Source organism: Erpetoichthys calabaricus, chromosome 10, assembly GCF_900747795.2.
Source record: "Erpetoichthys calabaricus chromosome 10, fErpCal1.3, whole genome shotgun sequence".
In the NCBI taxonomy this organism is placed as follows: domain Eukaryota; kingdom Metazoa; phylum Chordata; class Cladistia; order Polypteriformes; family Polypteridae; genus Erpetoichthys; species Erpetoichthys calabaricus.
The window spans coordinates 74,489,076-74,506,058 of NC_041403.2; the positions used below are offsets into that span (position 1 = coordinate 74,489,076).

The 16,983-nt window shown below is 38.7% G+C and overlaps 1 protein-coding gene across 2 annotated transcripts in view; it reads left to right on the forward strand.

The window, feature by feature from the left end:
* The first annotated feature begins 1,199 nt into the window (after nt 1-1,199).
* The window catches only part of ephx4 (epoxide hydrolase 4), a 64,206-nt gene continuing 48,422 nt past the window's right edge, over nt 1,200-16,983 (forward strand). Inside the window, exons 1-2 of one of the 2 annotated variants that reach the window (XM_028811436.2) lie at nt 1,200-1,914; nt 11,729-11,814. In XM_028811436.2, the coding sequence (XP_028667269.2) occupies nt 1,672-1,914; nt 11,729-11,814 (329 nt within the window). In that variant the 5' untranslated portion in view covers nt 1,200-1,671. The remainder of the gene's footprint in view (nt 1,915-11,728; nt 11,815-16,983) is intronic. The other variant, XM_028811435.2, reaches the window with a different exon arrangement.

Consider the following 16,983-nt stretch of genomic DNA (forward strand, 5'->3'; position numbering starts at 1 on the left):
TAAATAACTGCAACAATTAATAATTAATTAACTACTAATAAACTGAATACTCTGAGCTAAAAGGATTGCATCAATGACTTACCATAATACGTGCTGAACACCCTGTTTCATATCTGTTTTTCTTTTTTTTTTGTGGTCATGCCAGTTTGGCACAACATGGAAGTGCCGTCACTAACACAGTTCCATGGACCTCGACTTCATTTCTAGCCAAGCTAATCTCTCCTGTATCCACACAAGTTTGCTTCCATGTCTCAAAGACATTTTTTTTCAAATTAATCAAGTAATACCAGAAAATAAAGTGGAGTTCTTTTCAAAATGACTGTTTAGATCAAAGGATTGCTACACAGTTAGATAAGGAAAAACATATCTGCTGAGTCTTAATATTCTAAATCTATATTTCTGACTTCACAAGCTTTTAGAATCGATGTTACGACTGTTTCGTGTACAGTATTGTGAAATTTTGAGTAAAAACAGTCAACAGTCACCGATAACGTGCGACTAACTCCTTCTCTGCCGCTTTTCTTTACGGCATTACTGAGATACGGGTAATGCAGCATTATTAAGCTTTAATAGGAAGGCTTGCCATGTGCAACTGCACAAAACAGAAAAGGCTGGAAGCCATCTATTAGTATGTATGACGACGATCTGGCTGTTCAGCTTGAGGCGAGAAGAGCATCTGAATTTAAATGAAACCATTCTCAGGCACATGTTGCCATACAACGTGTTAACGGCGAAGATGATTTCTGAAATTACTTTAATTATTTTAATTGGCATACATGGTAAAACAAAACAATAGGGGACAATCTATTTGTCATTTTTTGCTTCTGGAAAAACGATCGTGAAACAAAATATATTTCTCTTGCAATATGTACTGGATAACAACGGGTATCCACAGATCAGCAGAGGAACGGGATTCTACCCCACTACGTAAAACCTGCTTTATGAATTCATCCCTGCACGGCGTGTGGCATTTTGTGGCTTCTTTAGACGGCTGATTGAAAAAAGAGAGAGAGAGACTTTTGTGCATATTTAAAATGATTTACGTCAAAAAATGCTTTATGACAAAAAAAATAAAAGGAATTTCATCCGATACCGTGCAGTTTGAAGATTAGCTGAACCCGCACGCGGCGGCTTCATCTTGGCAGAATTCCCGTTACTCTTCACCTATTGCCAATTAATCCTCGTAAAGAGTTAAACTAAAACATTCCGTTAATCGGCAGTTAAGCGCTCCCTTGAAACCAGCGCCCCCAGTCGTGACTGAAAGTGCTGCTAAAGTCCCAAAGGAGTCAGGCTGCTAGAAAACAAACAAAATCACGTGCCTGCGAGCGAGCTGACACGGTGACAGTGCCCCTCAGCCTCGGCTCGATTAAGCGCCGCGGAAATGCAGGTTAATGAATCCGAAAGCTACCTGCTCACCAGCGTCCTTGCCCCCCAAGTCACACGCAAGCGTGACTCCCGACGCCTGCATCTTTAACCGTTTCTTGGAATTCTCAACTTAGCCAGCTTCTACCTAGCCTCTCCCCACCGAAGTGACAGCGCCTGGTCATGAGGCGCCTCTACACTGCTGAGCGCCCGCATTCATAAAAAGCCTCTCCTAGAATAAAGCGGTCGCGAAGCGAGCGCACGTCGCCTAATCCTCTCGCCAGCGTTCGCCACTTCTTCAGTGTAAAGATGGCGAGGCTGCTCCGCAGTTTAGCCTTGCTCACCGTGCGCCTGGCGTGCAGGATGAGGATTCTGGCTTTTTGGACTCTCGTTTACGGTTTCTGCGTTTTCTGCACCTGCATCGTGCTCCTCAAACTTGTGTGGAGCGTTGTCAGAAGGCCCAAGAAAACCTTCCAGTGGACTGTCCGAGAGACTGCGCCCGCCTGTTTGAATGACACGTCCTTGGGCACTCACTGCTACGTGAGAATTAAGGTGAGCCCGCGCCGTGCACGGCCAATCTTTCCTTATCCGCGCTGGCATTTGCCTCGAGTCCTGGCGGCATTCCTATATACGAAGGACGGTGGGATTTGTGTGCAGACCAAGAAAACTTGGGAGTGTCAGGGACTGTCTGGCGCAGGAGTTTTTACTTTGAATGGAGTGTCCGTGTCAAGTGCGATCGGGCTTGAATCTCATGGCGCAGGTGCACAGGGTTCACTTCACAGTCGGGGTTTTAGCTGAGGTCCCCTGTTGAGAGGGCGCAGCGTTTTTAAGAAAGACTTTCATCGTCAAGGATCGGATTGTTGGGGGCTGTGCTGAATTACTCCACTCTGAATGATGGCGCTTCAGTGCCATTGGGTGGGAGCTGAAGATTGTTATTTAAGAGTTCAGCAGGTTCTTGTAATAATCTTGAGGGATTACATTTGAGAGAGAGGCTCTTCAGGATGTCCTCTTGGGCACCTCTAGCATTTCGATGGGTGGCTGTGTTAAACAGGTATACATAAATGATTTTAGATGGGGAGGGGGCTAACTTGACGTCAGGTTTGACAATAGAAAAGTGCTTGAATGAGGGTGTATTCAACAGCGGGGTTCATGCTTTGTGCCTGATTGACTTTTAAAGTATAAAAGCACACCTCTTCAGTGTAGGATTAGGCTGGTTTGGCAAAATGGGAAGGGCACTTTACGTGGAGAGTGAGGTGATTCACCTATTTTTAAACCTAGTTATGTATTTATCTTTGTATACTGTATGTTAGAATTTGATTTCTTGTGTCTGTGATGTATTTTTTAGCCATGCTATGTTTCTAATTGCTGTGTAGAGCAATGGGCCGTACTGTGCCTTTGTAAAGATTTCTTGACTCGAACTGATTCTTAGTCATGTGGTTAGAGAACTTCAAGTTCAAGTTCATGTGCCTGGTAACACTGGTTGGAAGGCCTCATTTGAACACCAGTTCACAACATGTAAATACACACAGCCACAGCCAGCATTCAAACCCAACTATCAGGAGCTCCTTACTATGCCATCTTTAAATATTCTCTTCTTCTTCTTGCTTTTTATCTTTTCCCTTTTCAATGAGGGGTCGATGTGCTTGATCATCCTTCTCCAAACAGCTTGGTCCTCCACATCCTCACTAGTCAATAATTTTTCCTTCAGATCTTCTGTTACTTTATCCATCCATCTCCACTTTGGCCTCCCTTGGTTTCTCTTCCCCTGCACCTCCATTCCCACCACTCTTTGATATCTTTGTCAGACTACCTTAGGTACTTATACATAGGTTTAGTGTGACAGAGATATTTTAATGTGGTTTCAAGTTAAAGAGTTTTTGGCACTTGTAAAAACTGGTGACTAATCTAGATGTGCATACAGGAATCAAAGTCAAAAACAAAGACAAAGGTCTATAAAACTGATTAGATTAATTACTTCTTTATATCACTAAGAAAGATGTTGTTTTGTTTTAAAGAAGAGACTCCAAAAACATGGTCATTATGTGCTGTCCAACACAATCTTATATAATATCAGTGCAATGACATGGTAGCCCGATCCAGGTGATATCACACACACAACACACCCATGTTATCACCAACAGGAGGTATATCTATATAGTGGCGCCCATGCCATGATCAATGGTGCTGATCAGGGTAGCCACAGTTGTTTGGTCGCTGCTTATGTTTCTGTTGTTTTTGTCTGTCAACTTTGCCTTTTGCAACAAAATGAGGATTACTTACACACAAGATCAGCTCCTATCTATTTGAATCGGATGTCATTCATCCTTCACCAGTCAAGGAAACTCACATTCAGATTTACAACTTATGGACCCTCTGACTGTAATCTTGGACACCCAGCCAGGTAACTCGCACCTGAAGTGGAGAATAGAGAAGTGCACGGGGTCTGTCATGTGGTTCAGGAGCCGCTCATTTCAAACACCTTTTCCCGGTCTAGTTTTAGCTAATGTCAGATCACTGAGGAACATAATAGAAGAACTCAATCTTCTTCTAACGACAAGTAAAGATTATTTTATCTTTTCAGCATATTGCTTTGTGGAGACATGGCTTAAGGCATCAGTTCCTGACTCTGCATTAGAACTGTAGGGGTTTCTGCTTTGCAGACCAGATAGAGATGCTGATCATTGTAACAAGTAAAAAGACGGTGGAGTCTGCTTATATATTAATAAAAATTGGTTTAATGAAATTTCCATATTATCGAAGCACTGCTCCAGGAATCTTAAACTATTTGCTATTAACTGTAAGCCATTCTATTCACTTAGAGAATTTTCTTCAATAATTTTCGTTGGTGTTTACATCCTGTTTGAGGCGAATGTGAATGAAGTGCAGCAGCAGTTGGCAGATTACATCACTAATTTGGTGAACTCCCCGTTTAAAGTGACGATGACTTTAATAATGCTAACCTAGCCATCAAACTTCCTGGATTCAAACAGCTAGGGTTGGGTAGACTTTGGATCCCAGTTACTGCACTATAAAGGATGCATACTGGGCTTTATCTCACGTGTTGCTGGGTAATTCTGACCATGTGATGCTACAGTTGCTACCCAATTATAAGCAAAGGCTAAAATGAGCTCAACCAATAAGAAAATTTATATGTTCATAAACTGATGAGTCAGTTGAATCGTTACAAGATTGTTTGGACTGGACTGATTGAGATGTTTTTAAAAATGCTTGTGAAAATATTCATGAGCTGACTTGACACTGTTTCATCGTATATGAGCTCCTGTGATGAGGTTTGCATTCCCAGCAAAACTATTGTGATTAACAACAATGGAAAGTCATGGGTTCACCTAAGAACTAAGGAATCTACATCAGGAATGACACCAGCCACTCTTCATTTTCTAATAAAGGTATAGAATGTCTGAAAGCTGTTTGCAACACAGAACTATAAAAAGTCAGCTGTTCTTGATTCTGTCTTACCTGCAACAATCAAACACCGTTCCAGGCAGCTTGCTCCTCTCTTCACAGACATCTTTAACCAATCTCTTGTAGAGTGTACTGTACCATATTGGATTAAATCTTCTGTTATTGTTCCTGTTCACAAAAGTGATAAAATAAGTTGCCTTAGTGATTACAGGCCTATTGCTGTTACATCAGTTTTAATGAAAATATGTGAATGGCTTGTTCTAACCTGTCTGAGTCTGTTACTGCTTCTGATCTTGACCCTCTTCAGTTTGCATATTGAGCAAATAGATCTGTGGACAATGCCATTAACATGGGCCTTCACTTTGTGCTAGAGCATCTGGACTGTAAAGGAACCTATGCTAGAATTCTGTTTGTAGAATTCAGTTCAGCCTTTAACTCCATTGCCTCTGAGCTGTTGTTACCTAAACTTCTACAGACTGAACTGAAGCCTGGATGGATTTACAGTTTTCAGACAAACTGCAAACAATATGTTTGTGTGAACTCCCACCTCTCAGACTTTCTCTATATTAGCACAGGTGTCCTTTAAGGCTGTGTACTTTTTCCCCCTACTTTATTTAATGTACACCAATGACTCTAGGCCCATTGATCCTCCAGTAAAAATCATTAAGTTTGCAGAAGACAGTACCATTATTGGACTAATTACTAATGGTAATGAAACACCTTACAGATAGGGTCTTGTCTTGAGTCTTGGTTTTCTACCAGTAATCTGCTCCTCAATATCACCAAGACAGTGGAAATGGTCATTGATTTTCACAAACAGCAGTTACAACCTCTCCTACTAGAAATTAATGATTTTGCAGTTAATATGTTGGAATCCTTAAATGTTTTTGGCAGAACTATCACAAACACCCTCAGCTGAGACATTAACTCCACTTCAATCACTAAGAAGGCCCAGCAGTAGTTGTACTTTTTGCGTCAACTAAAGAAAATAAAAATTTCCCAGCCAATCGTAGTTCAGTTTTAAAAATAAATACAGTATTTGAAAATGTAATCACATTCTCCATTGTTGTCTGGTTTGGTTCAGCAACGGACACTCCAAAAATAAATTACAGCGTGTTGTGAGGTCTGCTGAGAGAATAATTGGCTGTGCTCTTCCATCTGTTGCAGACCTGCATACATCTCATGTCACTAACCATGTCATAAGGATCACCACAAACTCATCTCACCAACCTCATCACTTGTTCCAAAAACTCCCCTCTGGTAAATGCTTCAGGTCAATCAAATGTAAAACTAACAGACACCTAAACATTTTCTTTCTCAGAGCATTAGCCCTCTCATGTGTTCTGTCATATTCTGTATGAAGGATGTATAGTTTATGTACATATATGTTTCTGCACGTGCATGCACGCTATACGTTCATACTTTCACTTAAACATTATCATTTACACATCTCCTTTATAATTGTACTATTCTTCAACTTTGTATAAAGTTTTTCTTTTTTAACTTGTGTTATGTATGTTATTTGTATGTGACATTGTGTTAAGTTCCAAAATGTGATTCTGATTCTGTTAATACTGCAAAATGGAGTTGCCCAAGAAAAGCAAATGGTGCCTTTAAAATAATAAAATACATTCAAAATAAGACTATTTTAAAAAAATAGTAAATAAATAAATACTAACCAAAATAGTAACCTTAAGGTCAGGCATATATTCATGGCAAGTCTCAGGATTTGTCTTAAGTACCATTGATCATATGATGCTATTTCTCAACTGTGGATTCATTCTGCTTTCTGTGACTGAAATAGTACTGGGGTGTTGTACTGTGTTAGCCATTATGAATGTAGAGAAAAGCCAAGCAAAATGACACCTTTTATTGGCTAACTAAAAAGATTACTATATGCAAACTTTCGAGGCAACTCAGGCCCCTTCTTCAGGCAAGATGTAAACTCTAAACTGAGATGTGACTGAAATATAAAGCCTTAAAGATCTTATCTGAGTTGTTGTACTTTGTCCATCCTTTGTTCCTTGTCCTGCTATCTGGTAATTGGTTTACTTCTATCAAGGACTCTCTGGTTGCATAGTAGTACTTATCTGCAAGTTGTCAGATGTATTATCCTAATACCTTAACTTTAGACTCTTCTTATTCTTATTAAGGGCACTTTGAATTACAAGTCTGTCAGGAATGTGTAAAAAGTTTTTCCTTTTTTTGTTTTTGTTTATAATTTTATTGTTTTGATGATTACGTCTCTGTCAGTGCCATTGTGTAGATCACGTGGGGGCCGCAGTTTCATGAGAGCCATCATGGGCTTAGTGAGGCTCCTGGGGTAGTGGTACAACATTACATGCCTTCTGTAAGTTGTTACTTACTAGTCAAGCACCTACTGTATATCTGCACAGTGTTGTTCCAACCATGCTACTTTGTCTTTTCACTTCCGTGTCAGCATCATGATATCTTTGCACATCTCCTTGTGACTGTTGTTTACCTATTTCTAGATGCTGGAAATAGGTGTGTGTGCATGCTGTTCTTCTCCGAAGGACAAGGATGGCATTGTCTCCCACAATTTTTAAAAATGAGTCCACTCAGTCATGCCCTTTCTCACTTTTGCTACAGTCAACGACTCCTTGTTCAGTTATAAATCTTATTCACTGAAAACCCTCATGTCTCTGGGGTCTTTCCCCATCTGCCATCTGGGGCATTCACTGCTCACCGAAAAGCCCCACCAAAAACTGTAACAAGAGTACTGTGTACTAATATAATGATTTCAGTGCTGAGACAAACATTTAATACATTCAGATTTAAACAAAATTTCATTATTCCCTTTTCATGAAAAAGAATACTTTAAATATATAATAATTTAAGTTAACAAAACATTAGAATTAATTAAAATACTGTAGTAGCTATTCACTTCTTTCCACTGGTAAGATTGTGTTTTCGATTTTTTGCTATATAATTATTATAAATTGGAATACCTTCATTAGCATTTCATTGCTGAGTGCCACTGATGTAGGTGTGGCTCCAGTCTCTTCAGGTTACTTATTCAACGCAGGGTATGCTGTAATCCAGTGGTCCCCAACCTTTTTGACAGCAAGGACCACTTTATTAGATGCAAATTTTTCCACGGACCGGTCGGGGGGGGTTGGTTGGGAGGGCAGTTTTATACACAATTTACATAACATTTCTATTGTTATTAAAGTTATTAAGCAGTTCGCATACGTTTGCAATCTGAGATTTTTCTTCTTTTTTTGCATATAACAAAGACATATGCTTTACATTTGCCAATCCAACAGATTGCACATCACAAATATTAACACTGCAATCTTTTTTTCGTGTCTGCCGTTTCTATAGGAGGGGGACAATGAGTTAAATTCCAATGGATGTTTTTCAAATGTTGACAAGCAATAAGCAAAAGGAATCAATGAAAACCACAGACAACAAAAACAGCAAAAAAAAAAAAAAAAAAACAGTACGAGGAAAGTTCGAAGAAAGATTTTTTTACAATGTTTCTGTTTGGGGATCGTTGTGCAAACGTGCACAACTGAGCTGCGATCACAGATCTAACTGCTCTGTGGATGATTCGTTCAAGCATTTCAAGGTCACTTCGTTGTAATGAAAGCATCTGTTGAATGTACTTTGTAGTAACGTGATTTCTATAGACTCATGTCATATGGGGAAACTGTCGGGACCATAAAAATACTTTGTTGTAATACTCTCTCACCTCGGTCTCTCTCCTCTCTCTGCACCACTGCAAAGCCCCGCCCACCAAGCGTTCTGAAAAGTCTGAGTGAGTCGCCGTTGCCGGCAGTTCGCTCATGGCCCGGCTGTCAGACGGCTGCGGACCGGTAGTGGGCCGCGGACCGGGGGTTGGGGACCCCTGCTGTAATCGATCAACAGACCACAGGAAACCACAAGTAGGAGTTTGAGCAAAAACTAGGTAAAACCCATTTAATCTTCTTCTTCTTTCGTCTGCTCCCGTTAGGGGTCGCCACAGCAGATCATCTTCTTCCATATCTTTCTGTCCTCTGTATCTTGTTCTGTTACACCAATCACCTGCATGTCCTCTCTCACCACATCCATAAACCTTCTCTTAGGCCTTCCTCTTTTTGTCTTACCTGGCAGCTCTATCCTTAGCATCCTTCTCCCAATATACTCAGCATCTCTCCTCTGCACATGTCCAAACCAACGCAATCTCGCCTCTCTGACTTTGTCTCCCAACAGTCCAACTTGAGCTGACCCTCTAATGTGCTCATTTCTACTCTTGTCCATCTACGTCACATCCAATGCAAATCTTAGCATCTTTAACTCTGCTACCTCCAGGTCTGTCTCCTGCTTTCTGGTCAGTGCCACCGTCTCCAACCCATATAACATAGCTGGTCTCACTACCGTACTGTAGACCTTCCCTTTCACTCTTGCTGATATCCGTCTGTCATAAATCACTCCTGACACTCTTCTCCACCCATTCCAACCTGCCTACACTCTCTTTTTCACCTCTCTTCCACAATCCCCATTACTCTGTACTGTTGATCCCAAGTATTTAAACTCACCCACCTTCGCCAACTCTACACCTTACATCCTCGCCATTCCACTGACTTCCCTCTCATTTACACACATGTATTCTGTCTTGTTCCTACTGACCTTCATACCTCTTCTCTCTAGAGCATATCTCCATCTCTCCAGGGTCTCCTCAACCTGCTCCCTACTATCGCTACAGATCACAATGTCATCAGCAATCATCATAGTCCACGGGGACTCCTGTCTAATCTCATCTGTCAACCTGTTCATCACCATTGCAAATAAGAAAGGGCTCAGAGCCGATCCCTGATGTAATCCCACCTCCACCATGAATGCATCCATCACTCCTACCGCAGACCTCACCACGGTAACACTTCCCTCATACATATCCTGTACAACTCTTACATACTTCTCTGCCACTCCCGACTTCCTCATACAATACCACAACTCCTCTCGAGGCACCCTGTCATATGCTTTCTCCAGGTAAAAAGACTCAATGCAACTCCTTCTGGTCTTCTCTATACTTCTCCATCAACATCGTCAGAGCAAATATCGCATCTGTGGTGCTCTTTCCTGGCATGAAACCATACTGCTGCTCACTAATCATCACCTCACTTCTTAACCTAGCTTACAGTACTCTTTCCCATATCTTCATGCTGTGGCTCATCAATTTTTTCCCCCTGTAGTTACTACAGTCCTGCACATCCACCTTATTCTTAAATATCAGCACCAGTACACTTCTTCTCCTCTACTCAGGCATCCTGTCACTTTCCAAGATTCCATTAAACAATCCGGTTAAAAACTCCACTGCCATCTCTCCTAAACACCTCTATGCTTTCACAGGTATGTCATCTGGACCAACAGCTTTTCTATTCTTCATCCTCTTCATAGCTGTCCTTACTTCCTCCTAATCTGTTGCATTTCCTGATCCACTATCTCCACATCATCCAACCTCTTCCCTTTCTCATTCTCTTCATTCATCAGCATCTCAAAGTACTCTTTCCATCTGTTCAACACACTCTCTTCGCTTGTGAGTATGTTTCCATCTTTATCCTTTATTACCCTAACCTGCTGCACATCTTTTTCAGCTCGGTCCTGTTCTCCCTTCTTACTGTCCAACCTCTCATACATCTCACCTTTTCTTTAGCCTTCACCACCTCTCTCTTAACCTTGTGCCTTATCTCCTTGTACTCTTGTTTACTTTCTGCATCTCTCTGACTATCCCACTTCTTCTTTGCCATCCTCTTCCTCTGCATACTCTCCTGTACTTCCCCATTCCACCACCAGGTTTCCTTTTCCTCCTTCCTCTTTCCAGATGTCACACCAAGCACCCTTCTTGCTGTCACCCCTACTACATCTGCTGTAGTTGCCCAGCTGTCTCGTAATTCTTCACTACCACCCAGTGCCTGTCTCACCTTCTCCCTAAACTCAACCTTGCAGTCTTCCTTTTTCAACTTCCACTATATGATCCTTGGCTCTGCCCTCACTCTCTTCCTCATCTTGATCTCCAACGTCATCCAACAGACCACCATCCCTATGCTGCTTAACTACAATTTCCCCCGCCACCACTTTGCAGTCTTCAATCTTCTTCAGATTGACTCTTCTGCATAGGATGTAATCTACCTGTGTGCATCTTCCTCCACTCTTGTACGTAACCCTATGTTCCTCCCTCTTCTTAAAATACGTATTCACCACAGCCATGTCCATCCTTTTGGCAAAATCCACTATCCTTTGACCTTCTTCATTCCTCTCCTTGACACCATGCCTACCCATCCCCTCCTCGTCTCCTCTGTTCTCTTCACCAACATGTTCATTGACATCTGCTCCAATCACCACTTTCTGCACAATTAAAATGTCAGCTGCAGTAGCCCAATGTGGCTTAATAGCAGGAAGGATTTGGACACAGACTTACAGGAGCTCCATCAGTGTCGCAATACAGGGCCATTTAGTTTCATATAGCCTTGTCTGAAAGGGGTGTGGCTTATTCTGTGTATTGTGGTGGGTGAGATAGGTGCACTCACTGGGTATCTTTTCGGAGCTGTGGGTGGAAGATAAGAAACTATTAGCATTAGCACCCCCTCTTGTCCTGGTGTGGTATTGCTTACCTTAGTTGAACCATAGAGGTGATCCTCAGGAAAACATGCATGACAACATTTAGATCTGTTTTTAATGTACCTCTGCATGAACTTTATGGTAGAGTCTGAATTTTATGTTTGTACATCTTTGTCGCAGCAAGGTTTCAGATAATTTGGTATCCATCTTTAAATAGGTTAGGTGTGAGAGATGGTTACTGCACTCGTTTTGTTAGAAACCCAGTTGTGCATGTTGTAATAGAAATATGAACTCGTTCTTTGCTCTTCAACTGTAAAATTTGAAATACCAATATGAGCACTAAATACAATGCATAATTATTCCTTCTCCTTTACTCCTTTAGGAATCTGGGCTTCGTTTTCATTATGTTGCAGCTGGTGAGCGAGGCAAGCCTTTGATGCTGTTTCTCCATGGATTCCCAGAGTTCTGGTAATAAAAACAAGAGATGATAAATTACATAAAATTTTTGTGATTAACCTAAATGACAATGACATAATATAAATCCATTCTAATCAAATGAAAGTTTTTAAGTATATAATCAATTTTTCTTTTATATGGCACTTTTCATGAAAAATACTATTCTACATCAGTTAATTTTTTTTTAACATTTTGCATGGGTATATGTGTATTAATTACAATAACAGGTATTTTAGATTATTTAGTTAGCTCACACAAGTCCAGACTTGATATATATTCTGAATAATGGTAATTAGAATTTTCAAAACTCATTCAACAAAAAATCTATTTTTCTTAAATGAGCTTGGTGGACTAAGTAAAGCATTGAAATTTGCTGTTAAATATGTTTTTTTCACCCTTAAGATCCAATTCTAACAGATCCAACATCTCCCATTGTTTACATGATTTCTTCTCCACAATTTTCCAAAGATGTGTATGTAGTATAAGTACTGATTTCAAATGGATGCTGTGTGAATATGGATGTATGTATGAGTGGACCATACATTGGACTGGTGCTGCATCCAAAAGTTAGTTTCTATGTTTCTTAGTTTTCTTAGTTTCTTTCTGGCCACCTACCACCATTAATTACATTTAGCTGGTCTGAGAATTTTTTATACTAATTAGGCTTTAGTGAGACAGTAGGTTTTGACCTAGGTGTTTTAATTTATGAAACATGTACAATATTTTGTTTTTATTTAGTATCTATATTACTCATGTGATGCTGAGTCCTTGTTTATCTAAACTGTGACATTTTGGCAGTGATTCAGTTTCAATGGAATATGTACGTTGTAGGAAATATATTTTTCCCATGTGCAGAGAAAGGTTTACCAACTAACAACAAACAATGTAATCAGTATCCATAGAGAAAGTAAAAGATTAATTAAATGGCATTAAATGGGAAAATAAACAAGGATATACTGTAGAGAGCTGGATAGCATAGCAACACAACAGATAGGGTCCACAGCCCTTGGGGCAATGGTTATGTTTTTGTCAAGTGTTTGTTATATCTTCTCGCCTTGTTTGCAAGGTTTTCATCTAGGGATTCTAGTTTAAAATGTCTGATGGATTGGTATAAATATGTTAGGAATATTTCTACGAGAGTGAGGTTTTTATTATAGAAGTTAGAAATATTTTTATATACATGCATACATGGTCAAACCCACTTAATCCAATTCAGACTACGAGGGGCTGGAGCCAATCTGGCAGCACTGGGCTCAAGGCCAGAAACTGCCCTGGATAGACTCACTCATGCACACAAACACACTTGCTTCAAATAGGACCCATTTAGGTAATGTAGGATGTAGGAAAATATTTTTCCAATATGAAAGTTTCTTTATCTATCTTTCACATGCCCAATAAAGCTCTAATGATGTTGCTGTTTGTTAAGAGACAATTTTATGATGCATCATTTTATTATGTGCGGTATTACTGTTCTTTACTCTCAGGGTCATGGAATGCCCAGTAAACAGTTATACAGTAAGAAAATAATCAATAATCTTTACAACACAGCAGGGTATGCTGAAATTCATACATCCACACTAATGCAATATAATACCAATATTCATATTAAGAATATGTCTTTGGATTGTGGGAGGAATCTAGAGTACCTAGAGAAAACCCATGTAAAACTGAGGAGAACACACAAACAGAATACACTCAAATGAGAGGCTGCACCTGGCACAAAACACTATTAAACAGTAATTACACCCACTGCACTACTGCAATCCTTGTAATGAAAGAACGTTTTATGTTTTTTTTTTAATATGAAAAGCAAATTCTCTATTGATTTTATCACCTTCATAGGAGATATCTCTTGAGTTAAACCAAAAATAATAGCATATTTATACATGTTTGACCTTCATAGGAGATATCTCTTGAGTTAAACCAAAAATAATAGCATATTTATACATGTTTGACTTGCATTTGTAACTATGTTACCCTATCAAATGCAAAGAGGGTCAAATGGATAAAATACTATACAGCAAATTATATTTATACAGTGGTGTGCAAAAGTAGGTTCACAGTTGCAGTTTACTGTACATACAGGTGATGTTTATTACAATCGCTTTATTAATGCAATAAATGTAAGCAGAAGAAAACAAATAAGAACACAAATAATACAAATAAATAATACAATAATTAATTAATAAGTAATAATACAAGAAGAAACTCTGTGTTTCACATACTCGCAACTGTAAACCTACTTTTGTACATCCCTGTATTTTCTCTCATTACTCTTCCAAAGTTAGCTGCAAAGCATGGATCTGAATGCAGAACTAGAAACAACTGTGAACTTCAGTCTTCTGTAAGGAAAGCTTTTTTACCAGAGAACATACAATGCAGTCTTAAAGTCAGTCTCAGATTAAAATAATGAGCTTCTGTGACAGTTTTTGTGTATTAGAAGCAATATTGTATTTCCCTTTTGTGTGGTAATCATGCAGAAGGGAAAATGGACAGGTTGAATGGCAGAGAACCAACAAACTTTATATCCATGGGAAAACAGGCTATCTGGTTATTACAGCTTACAGTGAACAAGATTTTTTGTGTTTTTGCTTTCAGAGTAATATATTAGAGAGTTGAATATCTACTAATGCTTTGATGATAGGTTCCAACTCCCTGGTACATAGTAACAGACTAAGGTGGATCAGAAAATGGGTGGATTACACAGTAATATATTTAAAGTAGTTAATTGGGCTAAATGTAGGAGATCGGCATTAATAAAAAAATGCACAGAATTATATAGAAAGACTCATTATGCGAAACAAGCTAGTAGGATTTTTATTGGAAAATATTGACATATAATTGACATTTTAATCTGAATTCAGAACTTTTGAAACTTATGGTCTACTTGATTTAATTGATAAGTTTGAAATGCTTTCTGCCAAAACACTAGACAGATATATTGAAACATAGCAAAATACTTTTACACACTTGTTTTTTGTTCTATACTAAAGACATTGAGAAGGGCTTGAAAGTGACTGGACTTGCATAGATAAAAAATAATTAAAAAAATAAACTGATGCAATAATAAGAGTACAAAAAAATGTTATAGTTTCTGTTTAAGAGAGCTCATGCAGATATAATAGCTCTAAAAACACAACGATAAAATGTTGATATTCAACCACAATTTGTATGTGCTGAGAGGATGTTATGAATAGGAATACAGCCAAGAGATTATAAGCCACAAAAATATATAAACCCTTACTTGGAAGTATATAGTTAGCCTTTGAAATACTGAAAAAAATAGGATTTGATCTGATATGAATCCAGTGTGATTACTCTAGTAAAGATGCACCAAGGATATTGCTTTTGTTCTGAGTCAGGCACTTAGTGGCTGCTTTTTGAAATATTTAATACATTTAGACTATACTGAGACAAAGTCTTTGCCTACCAGTCAAACAGCATTGGAACCACATTTTCCTTATCCACTTACATCAGTGTCTGGAGTATTACAGAGTGGTATAATATTGCATAGTAAAAACATGATATTTTAGACTGCATTGCTTTACTTTATGCAATTATAAAAGTCCCAATCCAACCATTAGTGATAGTGTGAAAAGCATATCCTATTCCAGGGGTTGGCAACCTTTCAGCGGTGTCGTGCCGAACCTATGTTTCAATGTTATTCCACGTGCTGACATAATTATACCAATTTTGTTATACAGTATATAGTATCAGAATTGGTCCGGTTATAATGGGCATACATTTGAAGCCTATTATAACTGGATCTTATATTATTGGTCATTCAATATTTTAAAATACATAGGATCATATGTGAAAAGAATGTTTTGTCAAATTTTAATTTTCAACACATTTATTAAAAATAGTATGACAAATGATAAATTACAACTTCTTTCAATACAAAATACAGAGTTTGAATAAGAAAAAAAATATTAAGAATTCTAATATGATTAATCATTCTTTATTAGTAATCAGAGCTATTAATCCATTAATGCAAAGCAATTATATAACTGCATTCAGTGGGTTTATTTTTGGTTCCAATTATTTGATTGAAATAAGTAGTTTGTTTCTTAAAGCCAGAAACAGCCCTTTTTATAGCTTCACTTTACTCATCAGAGTTTTTAAACGTGGACTGATGTTTAGTTTGATAATGTCTTTGTACACTTGACGTACAACACACACTTTCACAGCATAATGCACACACAGCATGACCCTTTTTCAGTGTTCTCCCCAGAAATTTTTTCCAGCCAGGTGGCATGAAAAAGTACCCGGGTGGAGCGGGATGGGGAAATTTGGTGGTGGGGAAAATTAAATGTGCACTATTTTTATTAGTTAATTATTATTAATTATTTTCCAATGCTCAATATGACTTCCTTTTTTAAGGTTTGACACTTATGCCAGAATATTTTTATTAAATTTAAGAAGTATCCAATTCAGGATCATGCAACCCTAACAGAAATTTTGAATAACAATTAGTATGACATAAACCAAGAGGCACAAGTTTTGTCGCTGTTGGGAAGAAAAGTGAAAACAATGGGAAAAAAAAGTATGGGAAACCTAATGAAGAAAAATTTCAAAATATTCTTCAAAGCCAAGTTGCATATGCAGAAGGTGTCTTCAGTTAAATATTTATTCTTCTTTTCTTCCAAGAAGCCCAGTTGTCTGCAGCTTTTCCATAATCAAAGTCCCCAGGATCTGGGCCCTCCAAGGAGATCAGCATGAGATTATTTAGCGTGCTTTGATTCATGCAATTTCTCAAATATGTCTTGATCCTTTTCAGGGCAGAAAACCCCCTTCCCCCTTTCACATTCAGCTGTGCTCACTAGGATCACTAGCCCAACATGAGCTGGTTTGGCTAAATTTGGAAACGACTCTTAGAGCTCTGATGTCGTTGCCATTTTTAGTAAAATCTGTTTTGGACTGAAGTCTTTGTATGATTGACTTCTGATCATTTTTGACACAACTGTCCAGTCTTGCCTGCTACTTTCATATTTTAAAATTGGAGGGCTACCATTTTTGGAGTAATGATCGAAAAGAATTTCAGCAGACTCACTTGAATCGTAAGTTTCTGCATTAAAAACTTTTGAAAAGCTGGAAATAATTGGCATGTCAGGGAATCTTGCATCCAGGTGCTTGACAGCTGTCTCTAGGTATTTATCATATATTGCAGTTTTGAATGAC